Source organism: Aspergillus lucknowensis (genome assembly GCF_044049455.1).
Source record: "Aspergillus lucknowensis strain CBS 449.75 chromosome Unknown BJX67scaffold_3, whole genome shotgun sequence".
NCBI classification, from domain to species: Eukaryota; Fungi; Ascomycota; class Eurotiomycetes; order Eurotiales; family Aspergillaceae; genus Aspergillus; species Aspergillus lucknowensis.
In genome coordinates, this window is record NW_027263547.1 from 988213 (window position 1) to 1007252 (window position 19040).

The following is a 19040-nucleotide window of genomic DNA, read 5'->3' on the forward strand; positions in this document are numbered from 1 at the left end:
TGCCTTTCTTCGTAACCAATCGATGTCCCTCTCCTAACAAAGTATTCTGAGAACAGGACTACAGGTACCCAGGTATTTGTAATTGTCCTGGTCTTTGTCTCCTGGGAACCCACCCTGTCGAAGTCACAGCGCCCGACGGCGAAGCTCTTTCTTATCATTGGCGCAATGTGGGCGCGCCGTCGCCTTTAACTACCATGGAAACCGCGTGCGAAACCCTATACTCGGCTAGGCTAGGAAACATCTAGTTAACTACTGAAATACCCGTAAAACTCCAATGTCTGAGCGGCTTTTGGACCCATCGACAAGGTTGTGGCGATGAGGTTGCGCTCCCACGCCTTCTCCGGCGCATTTAACACGTAATGTCGAGACATGGGTTGATATTGGGCGTACCCAGAGGTTGTAAGGCCGTAAACAACCCTTAGCCGATGGCAGAAGCTCACTGGGTCATTGCATCCCTCCAACCATACCGATATTCCATGATCAGAAATTCCAGCGGGGTTTATGTCACGACAGGTGCTGGTCTTGCGGAGCAGATGGCGAATCCTCAGAAGACCTTGTGTCATGACGGTGGAAGAGCCACCTCTGCGAACCATGTCCGTCCTGGAAGTGAGTGTTATGGCGATCGGCTCATCTGGAAGTCAGTGTGGTTGACTCTACCCCAGTAACGCAAGCCTGGATAAGAGTCATACCAGCCTCATCAATGCCAAAGCGTGAGACAGTAAACATGCAGTGACAAACATGCTGCAGCATAGTACGTGTATTCGAGCAGTGGACTCCTAGTGTTTGATGCATTGTTTCACATGCCCCTCTGCATAGGTGGGTATGTGGTCGGGTTTGCAACGTATGGGCCCATCCAGGGCCTTCCTTTCCTCGTAACTGGACAGGCTATATGCATGGCTACCCTGTTCTCATCGACCCGCCCAGGTTTACCAACCGTTGCCGAGCTCCATTCGAAATCGTTTATGGAGTAACAGGTCATCTGCTTGAAGACTGACTGCAGCGGAGGCGATGTCAGTGGTATTGGACCCGCTTGAAGGAAAACCTGCGGCAGTGATGCGCCTGGGTGAGATGGACACCGATATCTTCGCCCGTAGTGGTCGGCGAGCAGGGGAGGCTCGCAAATGCCAGGTCAGCCACGGTCTCGCGAAGCCCCGATTCAGGTCGTTTGCCGAGTCAGGAGGGAATCATGATATTCCTCTGTGTCCAATTCGCCTTCTGAAGAGCTGAGACACTGAGCCCAGCTCGGTTGAAGATATGCGCTGGTCGTGTTGACGTCGAACTTGTTATCCTGTTGGTGGCTGCCCCCGTTTTTATAATCGCCACAGACGCATGGACAAGGCTGTCGCATTGAACCAATTACAGGGCGAGAGCCTCAAAATGTTACATGTCCTTTTTCAAGAGCATATAAGACTGGCTCATAAAAGATTAGCCACCGTCTTGTGGAGCACAGCCACGCGCTCGAAAGCACCCGCGAAACCAATAGCATTCAGACGACGAGCAGGGAGCCTTCTTTCCTGCAGGCTGCAGGCTTCAATGAATGGGCTTTAAATGCCAGTTCCCTTGCCGGTGGCGCTCTCTCAGCTCCATCAACCTTGGAATCAGCCGTACTTTCACAATTTTGATCTGAACCTATGATACAGGGAACGACTCTTCTCGCCTCACCCAGCTGAGGCAAGCCACGTCTGCTTTTCTGGGTTCTTGCCATCGACCATAGTACTATTCCCACTGTCAGTACCGCAGCCATGTCTCTCCCGTATTCATCAAAACTTGCTATTCCTGATCTGCATGGATCCTGGGTTCGCGGAGAGCTTTACGCGTGTGCGTCAAGTACAGCTCTACTTCTTCACGGCTCCACTGTTTCCACGGATTGCAGCAAGTGTCAATGAACTTCCCACGGTCAAACAAGACGTACCGCGAGGATTGTTGTCAACAGAAACATACTCCATCCGTCGATCCCCTCCTCCCATTGCAGCCGATTAAACAATCCCAGCTGCTTTAGCCGAGGATCTTGTGCCCAGCCAACCAATGGGTACCTTAAACCGACGCTCCACGACGTCAACGAAGCCGGCTTTGATCCTTCTGTCGCGAGATTCATCGAGCATGCGGAGTGATTTCCCGAATGCGTCGCCTGCTTGCAGGGAGACTTTTGCCCACTCTTCAAAGAGTGTGCCGTCGGTCGTCATGTCGTCTGACCTGGGGACAACGGACTGTTCCACTTGTTCGATGTAGCCTCCGGGCTTTATGTCGCTGACCAGAAGACAGAAACTCAGCGGTCGACCTTAACAATGAGTACATGGCCGTAAAGTGCATGCCTGTGTATAGAATGCATCTCAGTCCGCCGCACACCCGTAAAATCCCCTGACGTGTACGAAGCCGAAAGCGTCCTTGCCATACAGCCCCTCATCGCAGCAGTCATCGACTTCGAATTGAATGTTCGGCGGAACCCAGCTGATTTGGATCGAGGAGAGGCCAGTGCCGATGACGGAGGGCGAAGGGTGAAGGTTTGCGAATTCCCTGCAACGGTCTACTATTAGCCCCGTCGATTATCGTCAGGCCAAAGAGTATACTTGGCCCAGATTCCGGTTCCTGTCCCGACGTCGAGAAGTTTCTGCGTTTGCTGTTCTGCAGGATACACGGATGTAGCTAGAGGAGCTCATTTGGACGTAGTCTTGTATGGGCGCTAAGTATAGCTTTCCATTGAGTTTGAGGTTATAAACATGGTGTCTATGGTCAAGTCAGCTGTCGAGCTGAAATCACCTTCGGATGTCCAGCTCACCCTATGTCCAGATGGTCCTGAGGCCTCTCATCGCTGGAACCCTGACCCCGTTATACAAACCATAGCCGGATTTTGCACACAACGCACCAATATGACCCAGCACGGTATGCATGATATCATCTCCAGTTCTCATACCGATAATCCAGGATACCGCTCCGCAGCGAGGCCAACCGTCCGAACGATTCACCATTGCATCATCAGCTCATCGACTCGGCTGTCGCACTCATGATCATCTCCAGCACTAACGACTGATAATCGTCACTGAGACGGAAGACCCATCATCGGATGTCTGCAATGTGGGGAGTCAGATGTCAGCGAGTCGAACAGCCGAGACTAGAAGTGGAAATATTAGGACAATATACCTGGTCAGCGTCAAAGGTAGGACGTTCCACCAATCTGTCCTCGTTTTTAGGTAGTATCGACAAAGCTCTGTGCGGCTATCGGGTGCATGAGAAGCAAGTGTCACAAAAGCGTAACCAGGGGACACGACGACGGCATCCTCAGGCCAAACCCAGGGGATCAGCGGTGCAGTGGGGGGTGTGCCCGAGCTGACAGCGGGGACAAGCGGCCCGGACAGAGAGTCAGGGGTGGAGTGGACAGCTTGGATGTGCATGGATGGGTCTCTTTTGTACTTGAGCGGTTAGCTGGTCATCCTAGCGTGTTTGGGGGATTACAACCATGTCCAATAGCGTGATTTTCAGGCATTCCCTCGTGGAACTCGTGCAGTGCGCTGGAGGGGAAGTTGAGGCTGGACCAGGAGGCCAGACGGGTCAAGAACCTTGCTGGGTGTGCAAGCACAAACAACGTTGTTTATTACTGTCTTACATGGTGGTTCTGTCGGCAAGTTATTTTTCAAGGCCATATGTCTGTGCCCACCCAGAATATGAATTTTTTATACTATATTCTCTCAACGCATAACGTTGGTACACACGAACTTGTAACATCGTATATATTAGTCTTGTTTGAACCGCTGTCGGTGTCGAGAAATCAACTAACTCTTCGACTCGTCCATTGGGCCACCGGCAGCACGCTCCCAACCAACTATTGGGCATAGCGCGCGAGATGGACGCAAACGCTTCCAGTTCTTTCTTGTTTGCCATCGCGGCCGGCCAGACCTAGTTTCTGTACCACGCCGCCTACACTTTCTATTGGCACCCTCTCGCGCCCTTCCCGGGACCCCGACTGGCTGCCCTGACTCGCCTGTACAGAGCGTATGTTGATTTCTCCCGAGCAAATCGTTTGTTCATCCATGGATACCTTGGGACAACTCCACGAAAAAATATGGCAAGACCTTCGCAGCTCTTCGCATCCTGAACGGCACTTTGCATTGACTTGACCTGTCTCAGTGGATAAGGTATCGCCCGAATCGGACCAAACGAGGTAAGAACCTTAACCGTAGCCTCGTCGGGGCGCCAGTCGTCATGTCGTGGACTAATCGATCCTCGCGACAAGCTTCACTTCCACTTCCAGGCCGCGTATATGGAGACCTACAATGCGCATAACCGTGGGACGAGGAGGAAGTCTCTACTACAGCTTCGGCGGAGATCGCCCCTCGTTTGGGTTTTTGACGTATCGCGAGGCCAATGGGGAGGATGCACGTTCTCTCTTGACGGTTCTCGAGGAAGGGCGTTGGGAACGTTCAGGAGATCGTCGAGGGAATCGTTCGTCTCCTTGTCGTTGTTGTTGTCGTTTGGGGGATGAATGGGGGCTCGGGTACTCGATCTATGCGAGACGTTCGAGAAGAATAGCGGCTCACCCATTGATCTATTCTACGCCTCTCTATGCATGTCTCTTCATGTAATTACGTGTACGTACTTCCATATTCTAAATGAATATCATCTCTGACTGCTGGCTAGGCGATCACGGAAAGGCACAGGATAAATGGTTGCTTCTTTACTTTAGCGGACCCCGGAGCTATCTCGGTCAGCAGTACGTCCGCCCCATCCCAACCGTGGACGTTATTACGAGCCGTCGTTTTGAGTCCTGTGCCCGCTAACTACTATATCTGAACACACAGCCTCACCTGGGCAGAGCTGTACCTTTGCTGTGGCCACCCCTATCGGAAATTCGATATCGAGATTGATCCTTCTGGATTCATGAAAAACCGCCAACGACCGCCGATGCATGTGTGTGAATGCTGATAATGCCACGTATCCAGCCCGAAGAAGCATGGGTGGCGCGATTGGTTCCTACTGGAGCACGCTGAACCGCATTGGCGCACGAAGGTGACTCTTGTCGCGCGGTGATTGGCATACTCTTTCAGTTTTAAGTTACAGGGTGTCAGGATATGTTTACCAGGCTGGTTATGACATATAGGCTGTTACTCTAGACGACTGCTTAGCCCGAGTAGGCATGAGATCCATGTATCAATCTCTGTCCAGGTTTTGAGAAGTACCCAACGCAGCCCCGTGATAAAGTTAAGCCTAGTACTGCGATAAGAATCTGCCGTGTGCAATAATTGGGGCCATCATGTTTACCTCTCACCAAATTATGTGCATTTATGTAATAAATTTTTCTTAGCCTTTAAGAACAGTATAAATTTAGCTATTTTTTATAAATTTTAAAGCTATTTAAATTATTAAATCTTATAAGAATACTATCTAAGTATAATTAAATAATTAAAATACTAATATAATAATAGGGGAGGTTGATTACACAAATGCACAGAATTTGATGAGTGTGAACACGATGACCCCAATTTTTGCACGCGGCAGATAGCCCTAGCCCACTGCTGTGATACATTCGCAGTATACCCTTACCATTACTACGCCTTCACACCCCCACTGGAGGACGGCGACTTACCCGGGCAAAAGCATACCTACTTGTGTGAAGTTAGGGTTAGACAATCCCTAGGTCCCCCACCTTCGGCATCCGCAGCGCGCGAGAGGCTGGATGAGATGGGGACGGTTATTGTTATTATTCTTCTTATTCGCCGTACACAGATCGACCCGCGTCGCCTCGGGCAACTCGCATCGGCAGGTACGAAATGCACATCGACAGTTTCTTGCTTCCATTCGTGCGGCTGAGGCTGAGGCTCTTCTTGAGGCTCTGCGCCCGTCTCCCCGGCTCCGGTACTCCGTGGGGGCGGCAAGGTTGATTGATAATCCAATCCTCTAAGGCGCAATGAGTCTTTTCGAAGTCGGTCCTACATTCCCACTCCGCGGCGAAACTCCGACTAAAGTCAAAAGTTACTCCAGCGAGGCTCATCGATCCATCCATTCAGGTCGGGGTTCCGTCTTTCCTCGCGAGATGGCGAGCGTTTCGAGAGTCGCACCACACGAGGCCGTCTTGGTGCCTTGTCCGGCAGCCTTGCCTTCAAATTGTTGCCTTCAAGGTGTTGTGTTGCCATTATTAGCATGCGAGGATGCGCACGCACCCTGATACGGCCGAAGAACAATGGCATTATTGTCGGAGTCCGAGGCAACCACCGGGCTGAGGACGCTGGCATAGACCCGAGGGTCCACGGCCGCAACCCCCACCCCTTGCATGGATCGAAGTGCCCGGGCAATGCGGGGTTTTGAGCCGCACGGGAGATCGATCCCTGTTTTTGTTACTGATACTGGGATGGTTTCTCATTAGTCTTCTCCCGTGGAGCCGATTCACTCATCCATTCTCGACCCACGTTGATTCTCTTGACTGAGGAGGGGGGAGGGGGGCGGGGCTGCTGCGAACGGAAGACATAAGAGTGCATATACAGGAGTTATATCGGACTTATATATTCCAGTCTCCGATAACTATGTTGTACCGTTATTTTCTTCAGTTCCAGTCTGTTTCGGCTCCGTAGAAATTGATTTCTTACGGGTCTGCAAACCCGTAGACTTGCCGATAGGGGTTTTTTAAGGGAAGCCGGTGATAGAACTCCGAGAGACTCAGATCCAATCCTCTACATCGTAAACCTCTTGTTTTTGATCATTAGTCCGCCTGGAATGAGTAGTGAGGAGGGTATTGTACAATTTTTGAGCTGGGTGTTGAAATGCATGATTATACCATGAAATGGTCCGGCTTCTCGTCTCCAGCCCACTCATCAGAAAAATCATACTGATGTTCAAACGCAATGAAGATCCGATATTTTTACCAGGTATCCAACACCCTTACAAGAACCCCGGAACAACCCCATCAAACCTCCCAAGCGTATATCCCACATGAACCGACGCAGCCAAGTCCAACACCGCAAACCCCAAAAACTCCCAATACCCCTCAACACTCATCTTCCCCCCCGCCCCGCGAAAAAGCGCATGCCCGAATAAACACGCACTCGCAGCAAGCCTGATCGGCACCGATACGGCCAGGAACTGGTTCTCCTCGATGGGCATGTACGAGCTCAGGAAGTAGGGCGCCATGAGGCAGGAGGTGACCAGGCCGAAGAGGGTGGTTGTGTCGGTTATTCGCGGGGTTGTGGGGGACGGGGCGAAGAGTTCGAGGGGTTTTCTCTCCTTGTTATCCTTGTCCTTGTCCTTTCCCTTGGTGGTGATGTTGATTCTGTGGAAGGGCCATGGGAGGCGGGTGAAGATTGCGACGTGGAGACCCGTGGCGAGGAGGGTGCCGTTAGCGATGAAGATCGGGAGGGGGAGGTTGACGGGGCGGAAGAACATTGTATCTTCGATTATTGAGAGTGTGTGAGGACTGGAAAATCGTTGTATTTCGTTGGAGCAGTGTCTGTCTCTCGCACCTCCCCCGCAAGTTGATGCCCTTTAAAGATCGAACAACGGGGCGATTGTTCGTCCGACGAGACACGATCGACAACGGGTGGATGGACCATTTGCGCCAACCGGGGACGGTCAACGTGCGAATACGAGATCAGCCTTGTTAGTGTCGTCGCAAGTTTCTGGATTCGGCGAGAATACGAGTCCATCATCTCGACATCATCCCATTGTCTCCTCGCCTCTGCGCTTTCGATCGCCCTCCTTCAACCATCTCCTCCAGATTCCGCGGGTGAAGCAGGCACGCGGACCATATGGCGTGAAGCTGATAACAACAGAAGTGGTGGCTTACGGGAAACAGCAGCAGGAGATAACACAGTTGTATATCGCCATCCACACATCGCATATGCCGGCAGCCTTCGTGTTCACGGAGATCATATTGCCGAGGAAGCTGTGCGTATACGGGATCCCCTCGATACTGGCGAGCATGGCGCATCAGACCCTTGGGTTAGACAGAAAGGAGATGCAGACGGATATCTAGTTGGGAAGAGTAGTGCAGCAGCTCCAAGCACGACTCGATATGCTGCGGATCTATATCCACGAAGAAGCTGATCTCCTCTGATGTCCCGTCGGCGATGCAGCAGAGGATCGTTGGTAGTTTTTGGGGAGAGGCCATGGATTCTCCAAGCTGTCTTGTGTTCGTGAGGTCCTCGAGCGATCCTGTGCCTCAAGCGACGATGGTTACTTGCAGGGTCAACTGCCAGGCGAGTTCCCGTCCTATGCCTTTGAGCCACCAGCAATTACAATGCAGGGAATAGTCAGTCCATGAATGTTGACAAACAGAACAGTCGACTTACCTGGCCTTGCACGTTGAAACGATCCTTCCGCGGGATGATGGCCGTGGATGGACGAGATGCGGGTTGTTACGTCGAGTTTGTATGGGGTTGCTGTCACCTTTCAGAAGATGCTTTAGATGAGGAGACTAGTATTAACTATATTACGGCTATGTGATGCAGGCTATGAGATGAAAGTCGCTTCGGCGAAGAGTGTTCCCTTTTCTTCGACTTTTTTGTCGCCGTTCTTGACGGAGAGAAAGAGAGAGTCTTTCGGGCCGTCCGCGAACTGGTAAATATAAGGCTTTGTACCGACGACCCCTCCGACCAAGGACTTAATCACGCCCGGAATATGGTACAGTACGTCGATGCGGTCCTGCCGCTCTCCAAGGGGACCTTTCAGGACGGCAGAGAACTGTCCGTCCCTGCTCCCCCACGTGTATTCCGCGCTCGTTGGCTCGGGCCAGAGCGTCTCAGGATCTTCCTTCGTCTCTGTATATTTCGCACCATTATCTCCACCCGCATACAGGATCTCACCGCTCTCGGTGACAATACCGCCCACATTCACCCTCGTGGACGCATAAGACGGAGGGGTGGTAAACTCCATCATGAGCGCCGAGTACGTCGGAGTCTGGAATGTGACGAAATTCCACTTTGCCGCCGCATGATGCGGCTTCATTCCCTGGATTGCATGGATAAACACCCCGCGCCCAACCTCCCCTTCAGTCCCAAAGTTATATGTCTTCTCCGCAGTGCGAATCGTCCCCGTGACCGCCGACCGAGCCCAGAACCGATGTCGCATCTCTCCCCACGGATTGCTCCGGTCCGTGCCAAAGTATGTGGTTCCATCCTCGCCAATCTGGAAGCCGGGTGCCGTTCGTTTGACGACGAGGTCGATCAGAGCCGCTTCGTTCCGGGCGGACTTGATCTCGTAGGCGTCGCCCTCTGCGTTGAGGGCGATGGAGAGGTTGTCGGCGAATAGGGTGTTCATATCCTCGGTGAAGCAGTGGTTCTCGAGTGGGTCGGAGTTCCAGAGGTGTTCTTTGCCGTTATGGTTGAAGATCTTGACGTTCAGTTGGCACGTCACCATCAGTCCTCTTTGGTCTGTTAGCGCTGCCCATTGGACCGAACAAGAATGTCAAGACGCACGCGACATTATTGTATATAATTTGAATAGAGGCCACTTCGCCCTTCGGCGAAATGAGATAGAAAACTTGCGTCTCGACATTCGTCGACTGCATCGCCTTCCACTTCAGGTCGTCCTTCGTCAAGACCGAGTATGGCTTGTCGCCCGCTTGAACGGTTACGGGGTGGATGGCTTCAGGGCCATACTCGGGCTCGGCGGTGCCAACGGTATATGAGAGTCTGCCATGCTTAGCACTGTAATTACTGGCAGTAGGACACCAGTGCGAGAGAGACAAACGTCGATTTGATCCAGTTCATGGTTGCTGTTGGAGGGGCTGAGAACTTTCGCAGCGGAAGCTCGGATGGCGAGACTCGTTGGCGGTGGTCACGTGCGGGCTAGCCAAGGAGTGTAGACAAGCTGGAATGTCCAACATTCTTGTGAATGGGGATGTGAGGCTATATCAACACCCCGTAGCCGTGGATTTGACGTCGCGTCACGATGTTCTCCTTGATGTGGAGTCTGTGCATTACAGTTTTATCCAAGGCCGCTTTCGGACTTCTCTACAATTCTTGGACTGGGAAGCCTGGAAAGTGTGATGCCGAAGGGCTGGCTAAACACTGTAAGTGCCAATATCCCCCGTTCTGGAAGACATATCTTATCCATGGAGGTTTGCCCCACTGCTTCAAGTAACCTGCCAGTTCATCCTGCCCATGTCGAAGTAATCGAAGTTCGTCGGTATTAGCCTCCTGGCGTCTCCGAGATCATCGGCCGTGGTGGTGACAGTTCCATTGGCCCTATGGATTAGTCAACTATACTAAAGTACCCATGTGCCCCTGAGAAACAGAGGCTGAGATCCTCGCGATTCATGGAAGCCATCCGCGGATCCTCGCCTCAAAGGGTCTCAACGAGCATGGTCTGACGCTGCAGTATCCGCCAAACGGAAATATCTAAGAACGCATCATGTCAGAGCCTGCTGTTTCTTTCGACCAAGGACCCCGCTATAGCAAACAAGCTGCAGAAGCTGTTAAGTACATCCATGGAAAAAGGATTATCCACTGTGATATCAACTTGGGGAACAAACTCACTGCTGAGACAGCTCCCTGGGGAAGCCCGTATCATCGCCCCGTGAATGATTCGTGGGATCGTTGTGAAACCTACCTAAGCAGTGATTATCTCGCATTTGGTGGATCTGTCTCCACGAAAATCGACAGCAGCGGAAATAACACGCCATGGCCCGGAAGCCACCAGGGGCGAGAAATCGTCGGTTAGAAACTGCTCAGGCAAACTCTCACCAGCTACACAAGCGGAGGAAGGTAATATTCAAAAAAGCTGCAGAATTCGACCTTGAATGTTAGTCGGATAGTTTTGTTGCCATTCGAATCCAGAAAACCGGTCAAAAATATATGTTCGTTTTGTCCACGCGGGCCGACTGGATTGGCACAATATCAGACTTGGTAACGTAATTCCCAAGCGAGTTGGCAACGCCCACTGATTTCGATCGTGCTTTTAGATCTTGAAGTGATTTTCAACCACTAACAAACGCCTATATTGATTAAAATTAGGTATCTAAAGGTACAGGACATCTAGTTCTAATATGGCCCTGAATATAATAGTTTAAATAGGTTAGTAGAGCATGTCTTGGCACTTTAGAAGATTAAGTTGTAGATATTATTAAACCCCCCAACCTTATATTCTTGATTATTTCTTAATACTATAAGGTCCCTGCCTTCCTGTATTAATAAGCCTCTATTATTAGGTATCTAGTATTTAGATTAATGCCTTTTCTACCTTGCCTTCTTGTTTTTTATATAGAGCTTGTGGTTTTCCTAGGCTAGATAGATGTTAGATTAGGGTCTGCCGATCGATCCGTAGGGTGGAACCTAAAGATATTCTTAACAGGATGAAGAGAATATGGATTGTTAAGGTCAAACGAAGTATAGAAAGTAGACTTGTTAAACCATGGGTTTTGGGTTGACCCACCTCCCATTAGTGAGATTATATACCCATGTCGGTCTTGAAGGTGTTTGTCGGAGGTGACGGGAAGTAGTGAAACCGGAAATTCAGCGGGGACCTATAAGTATGAGCTATCTACAATATGTAAAATATCCAACACGCTTTTGTGACAAATTGGACTAAGATAGCCACTTGCCATGGATCATGTTTCTGACCAAAACCGAGGACCGATTCATTGCACAAGCCCTCACTTCGTTTGCTGGTTCATCCCCTGGATTTCAGAACAAGTACGTTTTATTTGCTCCGCAGTAGGGAAATCCTACCTGAGAAATGATTATTAATTCTGCTGGAACAGTAGGTAGAGTTACAGTACATGTACAATGTATGTCTAGAGCTCTTCCTTTTCGATATCGTAGACCATTGGTTGTTGCCCGATGCCGAGTTTCAGCAGGTTCAAGGCACCGTAACAGTACAATACCATAGTCAGGATCAGTTCATTCAACCAAAGTTGCCAAGGACCTGTTTTCTTGCGCATTTTGCCAAGATCTTTTGCTGTCCTGTAGATCTCTTCAGTTCTTGGTCTTCTCTTCTGATCGTACGTCTTGAAAACGTCCTTTAGCGGGAGAGAGGATCGGTTCAGTAAACGAGAGAGGAGAAACACATCTTCGAGTGCCATAGACACGCCTTGACTGGAATGTGGTGACATCGCATGCGCTGCATCACCTAGGAGGAGGCACCGCCCTCTATGCCATACTCCTCCTAGTGGAAGAGTGAATACAGGGTGGAATCTGACAGTCTTGCTCTTCTCGGCAAAGTCCCGGAGCAGATCTCCCCATTCTCCCTGTCCACCCTTCAACGCATCACGTAATATTGCTTGAGCGTCGTCGGCATGCCTCAGCTTCTGCTCCTCCCTCCCGTCTGAAGTACCTCTCAGCGCCGGAGAAGGGGAAGCCGTAGAAAAAAACCAGTAATTTTCATCACTTGACCTGGTAGCGCTCGTGATTGCAAACATTCCTGCACCCGTGAAGGTGACGTGAAGGCCACTGAGCATGCCCACGGGTGTTGGTCGATCATATGTTGGAACAAGTGAGTAGATGTCTGTTACTCCAGAATATTCGGGTTGAATGTCGGAGTCTACGTATAGTTTGCGGACGCTTGAAGAAACGCCATCACAGCCGAGGAGAAAGTCGGCTGTTCCGCGTGTTCCGTCGGAGAAGATCGCCGTTACTTGTTGATCGCCCTCCTCTATCTCCACCAGCTTTCTGCCAAAGTGAACTTGAATACCAGCTTTCCTGGCTGCTCCATAGAGGACATCCATAAGATCGGATCGCCTGATCTTCAGCAGTCCAAATCCGGTTCTCTTTTCACTCCAGGATATCATATCCAGCTGGCCAATGACAAAGCCTTGAACTGAATGTAAAACAACATTCGTCTCCCTTGAACCTCGTAATGCGAGCTCCTCATACAGCCCCAGACGTCTCAATAGGCGTAGACCGTTCGATGGAATCCTAATTGCGCCTCCAATGGTGGTTGGCTCAAGCTGTGCTTCATAGATGACCGGCGCAATATGGGTTCTCTGCTTCAAAATCAAGGCAGCCGCGATCCCAACAGGACCACCACCAATTATAAGAACCTTGAGGACACCGTTAGCCTTGCTGCAATATAAGACCTAATTTCAAGGAATTGGACCTTGTTTGCTTCGCTCATTTCCTTCCTTGACGCCTACCAGGCAAGAAGTCGCTCAGAGAATTGGTTAAATGGATTTAAACAGCCTTGAAGCGTTGAATCCTTTCCGCAAGCGCAACGCAAATGTCAACGGGTGTAGTGTAATGCCGAGCAGAACATATAGTTAATTTGATAAAGAATCTTGAATGATATCTCTCCAGGCGCACTCGAGAAGAACCGCCACTAATAGCTCCGGATTGGCGTAAACTACTCTTTGGATTTTAGCTTGCTTACAATTGTTTCGGCGTTTCGGAGTTCTGAAAGACAGGGAGCCATAGCCAAAACGCCGATCCGTTCCCCCGTAGAACGTCGATGACCCGCGACGGTGAGATTCCCGTCCCATTTCACTCAGGACGGATGGAAGAGTATCAATTCATTGCAACCCCCAAAAAGACCTGAGTTGCAATTATATGGCAGCCTGGTCTCTTGCGGGGAGAAGATGCGGTGAACCCCTGGTTGGGGGAATGCAGGTGCCTCGGATTTGGCTTTAGTGGTTCCATTCCCGCCCTCGAAGACTCTGTCTGCGTCTGTCAATGTCGTGTTCGCCTACAACACCTAATACAACGGCAATTGTCTTACAGGACTCATTGTACGCAAAACGGGCGGAAGGATAAGTATTAGTAGTATCCAGCAAGATTTCTACGGTAGGCTTTATGGTGAATCGATTACCGAGGCGTTTGATGGAGGCTATAAACACCAACAACGGTGAAGCTTGGGCCTACAACAGAAGCTACATCCTTTCATACTGTTATTGGACGAACAGAGATGGATCTTCCTATCTAAGCGTGTCGTATGAATAAGATGGAGTAGCTAAGGAATAGGAAGTCGGGCAGCAGTCTGGTGTTAACAAATAGAGGGGGGTGGTGCATAGTGGCAGAAGCGAGGTCCTGCTGAGCTCCAGCCTATGGTTTGTACAAGGACTATAGGACCCATAACATCTGTCAGCATTAGGGATGTCAACCCACACCACACCACTGCGGTGCGGTGCGGTGTGGGTTATTTATCTAGAACCCGCACCGAGTGCACCCCTAGTCAGTACAGGTCCGTCTCGCTAGGCCAAATGGATCTGATCTGTCATAGAGCAAATCAAATCACTTACGATTTCCAAGCCCGAAATCCCGAGTTCTGCCAGCAGTTCTCCTATTAAAGCCTAACCACAATAGTAATAATACAGGGAAGGATCTTGTTTTATACGTCGCCCAGACAGAAAGACACCTATTAGCCGTCGTAACATATAACATTTCCTCTTACTCTGCTTCAAATTACAGGCATTGCCAGAGTAAAATAGCCGATCATCCACGAGATAACACATCCTTCTTAATAATTCGGATGAGGTGTAAGCGGGGGGCTCGGTTGAAAAGGGAGCTAGCGAGAGCAACAGACCGGAAATAAGTTGACTCACCTGACGACCGCCAAATTCATGATCGCGTTTCTTTGCCTTCGGGTTTCGGAATATCAGATCTATCTATCCTGGCACTGCCGCGCTGAAGTCGCAGAATTTCTGTTCCATGTTTCCGACTGACGGCTAGGGTATCTGTTAGGAGCCTCCATGAACAACGAAGCTTGGCCGAAGATCATCTTCTTTCATTATGCAGCATCTAACTCAAAAAAATTGTGACTCCATGACCTTCGGTCCGGACCCACCGCTCCTTGACCGCCAGAACGAGGTGTACACAATCTCGAGTCCCATCAGATTGCTGGACAGGTTTCCGAGCAGGTGCACTGATCACATCGTAGTGTGGCGATGGGATATATCAACAGGGTGGAAAATGCCTCAAATTTGCACATATGGCGCTCTGCCTATCTTGCCGGACGCCAGTGTGCTGTAAGATGCTATTGAATGCTTCGAAGGTATTAAAGTGTGTCGCGGTTACGATGATAAGTTGCGTCTCTTTCGTGTATACAAAAATTGTGAGCGTATGGTTGACTAGTCACTACGGATTGGAATCAGGATACTGGAAGTCGCAAATGGGTTTCCAAGGCTTAGAAGAGTGCAACTATTTCCACTAGATTATAGCAGTACCAACATCATAGCTGGCCGTGTGCGTATCTGCCGGTATCACTGAATCAGCTCAACGTCTGCTGCGACAGTCAGAAATGAGTGAAAGTTGTAGGTTTTGCCTGTAGTGTGGTTAAATGGGATTTGTAAAGCGTATTCAAGCTGACAGGTGGTATTTTACGCTCCAATGACGTGCTGATTGAGAGACTCGCCACTCCTCCATATGTTTTCGAATGGTGAGCCAAGTCAACCCGGAATACTTGCGTTGTAATACTCAATCCTAGCCTCTCAGGCTGTAGGACGCTCTCGAAACATAATACTTTTAACAAATCGGCTGCCTATGCCACGGCCAAGATAGTCAGGATGGACTAAACAGAGAACGTGGTTGGTTATTTTGATAATCAATTTTCAGAGGCAAGGCTTTGGAATAGGTATATGTACAGTAACTCCCGTTTTGTGTACATACTACAGGCTCATTTGCTGTCTTTGAGATGTTTATCACATCATCATATTCACAGGCTCAATGCACACGTTCCTTCAACCATCTTTTGAAAAATTTCTCGGCTTGTGTTGGTGGCAATTTTAGGATCCGGGCGAGCACCATCTCAGCGTGAACCTCTTTTGAAGCGAGGAGAACTTGCGTCATCGGGTTGTGAACCTATAGAGAAATACTTCAGTCTGTTCATGGCCCAAAGAGCTTAGAAGATCATCTACCTTAATTTTTTGGGCTAACGCAAGAATGTCATCGCGGAAAATTTCAAACTCCCCAGCCACGATTTCAAGGTTTTGTACCTTGACCTCCTTCCACCATTCTGGTGGTGCATTCAAGGGGACCGTATAGAAATCGTCCTTGTCTCGGTTATCATTTCCCAAGAACAACTCGGCACACGAGAGCAGAAATTCCTGGACCACCAAGTCTTTTTCCGAATTTGCCGCCATGGAGCTAGATTTACTCATGAAAGTCACCCAGGGTGATATGAGGAATGCACCGCCTAGTACCACTTGGCCTTCGTGTCTGGCTTTGATCGGCGGGACGGTAGGATCCGGGTGTGGATGGGATATATGCGAAATGAGACTTAAAGCTAGATTACCACCAGCAGAGTCACCAGCGATGAGAATATATGAAATCAATAAGTCCCGTTCGTTCACAGAGGTGGAGTGCACATGAAATCACGTAGGTGCGCTTCGTTTGAAGCCAATGTTGGGAACTTACTTGGGATGGAGACACCTCATTGATCTGGAGCACATAGTTCAATGCGCTCGCGGCTTGTCGAAGCTGCAGGGGGTATGTGCCTTTCGGTGCAAGTGTGTACGCTACCACAAGCACAGCAAGCTTTGAACCAAATTGCTTTGATAAAAGTTGATGCTCTTTGATTTGATCCAGCAGCATTTCGAAGTGGGCCATTTGGGCTGGGCCAACGTAGGCTCCTCCTATACAATCATGCGTTAGCCGGTGGTAGAAGAGAAAAGGACGATTGTTTCAAAGTCCAGACTTATCGATGGACTGATTGCATGTATATCACATACCGTGGAAGTAGATCAAAATTTTTCCGTTATCCGGCAACCTCCTGGGCGTCGAAAGCCATAAGCCAGTCGCGCCACTCTCTAAAGGGACGGCTTCTTCTGAAAAGCCGTTTCTATTCGCACATGCCTGGTAGACTTGAACTGTAGAAGGCGCATTGGACCTGTAATTAGATAAAAAATATCAGTGAATTTTGCTTATCTTTTCTTAGATGAGCAATAGCCCCTGAATATTGGTGTGGCGACCTACTGTAAAGTTCGGGCCCGATCACGACGAAAGAGAGATCTCACCGCGGCATGGATGATGAATCTTTTACAGGTAAATCCATCGGGGCAGGCAAAGGCTCCCTTGAAACAAGCCAGAGTAATGTCAAATACTTTGAGGCCGCAGTGTAAGTGTTAGTAAAGCTAGTATAGTATGACATTCAATCCGGATGATAAAACTTACATACGCTCCCAACGAGATGTATCTGCTGTAGGGCGCTCATAATAGTCGATGTGTTTCTAGTCAGAGCTCGAGAGAGCATGGCCTGTACCTATTTACGCCACGATAAGAAAACACCATGAAGATTCGGAAATCGTCAGATTTTAAGCAAGGTCCCCACAGGACCTTGTAAGCTGTTTCTAGCAAACTCCGAGCAGCACCGCTCGGAAACCTTAAAATTGATCAATTCTAGTAGGTTTGCGGTAACAAACACGGTTTTAAAATGTGATGACAGCTTGTTGAATTACCACAGTACACTTTCCGAATCTCCGAAACCGGAAATGTCACAATGGTTTTAATTGGCTGAAACAGTATGTGCTGTACAGGCACAAGATATCACCAAGCAAGTTGAAGAAGGCCATTGGGATTATAGGGTTGCATGGATTGAAGATTGCTAAGCACTGCAAAATTATTGTAATTCACCACCGGTCCGATCACCACCACCGATCCGACCACCCACCAAAAATCATCATGTGTTTAACGCGTAATTATCCAACCACCAACCAATAATCAGATATCAACTGGACTTTGGCATGTAAATGAGGATCCTCATCCCACTTATAGACAGCTGATTGAGGTCTCCTCTCTTTAGCGTCTACGATACGCTTCCCAAACCGTAAATAGCGGTCAATCGCAATGGCTTATTGCAGCTTCAAAGAAACTTGTGCATCAAGCACCATGTCTATCGGGAACTTGAGCGTCCATGACTGTTTGACAGATCAAACAGAGCATAAGCTGCACGATTTCATATCCTAAGAGGGTAGTAGACGTATTTCCAGTTCCCTATTTTCAGCAGGAACAGTCCTCAGAGGATACTGTCAAACCTGCAAATTCTAGGCTACTGAACCAGCGCCAAGTACCAGGGTTGCAGGGAGACTACTAGTTTGATGGCCAGTCAAGTATGTAGCAATTAAACTCTGCGTATCAGCCGCAGAGATATGTCCATGTGTATATCCATGCCTGACCGCTTGTTACACCATAGAGCTCATGACAGAGTAGGTTTTGTTGATTAGAATTGGAGCAGCTTAGTAGAAGATTTCCAACAAGAGACCCTTGACCGGCGAGCTTAGACGATGAAATCTTGAAACATTATATCCACCTTGCAGAGCGCGTGTTTGAATGCCCCTCCAAGATCTCGCGGCAATTTTCACCCGATATGCTGTCCAAGACAAGTTTGACTTGCACCTCATTCATGGACCAACATGTTGGCGGAATACGGACCAAACTTCTTCGGTCTGCCCAGCACGATGTAAAGAACCGGTCGTTTCAACTGCAAAATGGCCTTCTTTTGAACGAGCAACGTCGTTACTACACGATCAGCGTCCCAAGAGAGGTCATCGGCGGTGAAGCCCAGCGGCAAGTCGATCTCATCGTCAAACTACAGAGCACCCAGCATGACTAGAGAGACATCGATGTGGTTGGTGAGCTCAAGGCATCCAAGAATAATGGCGCCAAAAAGACGTTAGTACCAGCTGGCCGGACACACGCCAGATGTGTTCACCCGCGCCGCTATCTCCACGCTTTTACTATCTGTGAGAGCACGATGGAGGCGTGGGTGTTTGACCGCTTCGGATGATACAGCCGCGGCCCAATCGATATCCACAAGGAGCCCGAACGTCCCATACAGGTCATCGCAGGCTATACTATAATGAATGAGGAGGAACTGGGTCTGGACACCTGGAACGGCGACCATCGCTTCACAGGCCTCGGGGAGGAAGGGACCGAAATGAATAGGCTACGAACCCGACCGGAGCCTCTCACTTGTCAGCAAGCGATTGTCTGCCGTGGCACGTCCTGCTACCTCACGAAGGCTCTGGGGTCGGATGGCTGGAGCTTATGTCACCAGGTTTTTGTCGACCTCCGACAGACGAGAAGGATTGCTGCGCAAACGGTGTAAGTAAGACAGGATCCAACTGGCTTCGAGGGCGACTCGGGATACAAATGTTGATTCATGATTATGATAAAGGAGTAAAATAAACAACA

At 49.6% G+C, this 19040-nt stretch overlaps 8 protein-coding genes across 8 annotated transcripts; 1 reads left to right on the forward strand and 7 right to left on the reverse strand.

The window, feature by feature from the left end:
• Positions 1 to 1770: 1770 nt before the first annotated feature.
• Positions 1771 to 4536, reverse strand: BJX67DRAFT_369756 (S-adenosyl-L-methionine-dependent methyltransferase; the record flags this gene model as incomplete). The annotated part of the gene is made up of 7 exons (XM_071030808.1): positions 1771 to 1854; positions 1913 to 1993; positions 2034 to 2247; positions 2347 to 2514; positions 2568 to 2608; positions 2664 to 2724; positions 4388 to 4536. 7 exons carry the CDS (start codon positions 4534 to 4536, stop codon positions 1771 to 1773), a joined length of 798 nt encoding a protein of 265 aa, XP_070890643.1.
• A 2119-nt stretch (positions 4537 to 6655) lies between these two features.
• Positions 6656 to 7612, reverse strand: BJX67DRAFT_342769 (uncharacterized protein). Its single transcript, XM_071028070.1, has one exon. It carries the CDS (start codon positions 7366 to 7368, stop codon positions 6868 to 6870), a length of 501 nt encoding a protein of 166 aa, XP_070890644.1. The 5' UTR covers positions 7369 to 7612; the 3' UTR covers positions 6656 to 6867.
• On the reverse strand, positions 7593 to 7887 carry BJX67DRAFT_342770 (uncharacterized protein). The gene has a single exon (XM_071028071.1). The coding sequence runs from the start codon at positions 7820 to 7822 to the stop codon at positions 7628 to 7630; it is 195 nt and encodes a 64-aa protein (XP_070890645.1). The 5' UTR covers positions 7823 to 7887; the 3' UTR covers positions 7593 to 7627.
• On the reverse strand, positions 7880 to 8223 carry BJX67DRAFT_342771 (uncharacterized protein). The gene has a single exon (XM_071028072.1). The coding sequence runs from the start codon at positions 8090 to 8092 to the stop codon at positions 7925 to 7927; it is 168 nt and encodes a 55-aa protein (XP_070890646.1). The 5' UTR covers positions 8093 to 8223; the 3' UTR covers positions 7880 to 7924.
• Positions 8224 to 8356: 133 nt separating this feature from the next.
• Positions 8357 to 9700, reverse strand: BJX67DRAFT_342773 (survival factor 1 family protein). The gene is made up of 3 exons (XM_071028073.1): positions 9673 to 9700; positions 9399 to 9614; positions 8357 to 9346 (listed from the first exon to the last, which is right to left on the reverse strand). The coding sequence occupies exons 1-3, from the start codon at positions 9690 to 9692 to the stop codon at positions 8434 to 8436; spliced, it is 1149 nt and encodes a 382-aa protein (XP_070890647.1). The 5' UTR covers positions 9693 to 9700; the 3' UTR covers positions 8357 to 8433.
• Positions 9701 to 9749: 49 nt separating this feature from the next.
• BJX67DRAFT_342775 (uncharacterized protein) lies at positions 9750 to 10919 on the forward strand. Its single transcript, XM_071028074.1, has one exon. It carries the CDS (start codon positions 10336 to 10338, stop codon positions 10642 to 10644), a length of 309 nt encoding a protein of 102 aa, XP_070890648.1. The 5' UTR covers positions 9750 to 10335; the 3' UTR covers positions 10645 to 10919.
• A 797-nt stretch (positions 10920 to 11716) lies between these two features.
• BJX67DRAFT_369762 (uncharacterized protein) lies at positions 11717 to 13329 on the reverse strand (the record flags this gene model as incomplete). Its single annotated transcript, XM_071030809.1, has 2 exons — positions 11717 to 12961; positions 13288 to 13329. 2 exons carry the CDS (start codon positions 13327 to 13329, stop codon positions 11717 to 11719), a joined length of 1287 nt encoding a protein of 428 aa, XP_070890649.1.
• Positions 13330 to 15472: 2143 nt separating this feature from the next.
• BJX67DRAFT_342778 (Alpha/Beta hydrolase protein) lies at positions 15473 to 17110 on the reverse strand. Its single transcript, XM_071028075.1, has 6 exons — positions 17022 to 17110; positions 16824 to 16950; positions 16580 to 16737; positions 16266 to 16483; positions 15767 to 16171; positions 15473 to 15710 (listed from the first exon to the last, which is right to left on the reverse strand). The coding sequence occupies exons 1-6, from the start codon at positions 17098 to 17100 to the stop codon at positions 15573 to 15575; spliced, it is 1125 nt and encodes a 374-aa protein (XP_070890650.1). The 5' UTR covers positions 17101 to 17110; the 3' UTR covers positions 15473 to 15572.
• Positions 17111 to 19040: the final 1930 nt, after the last annotated feature.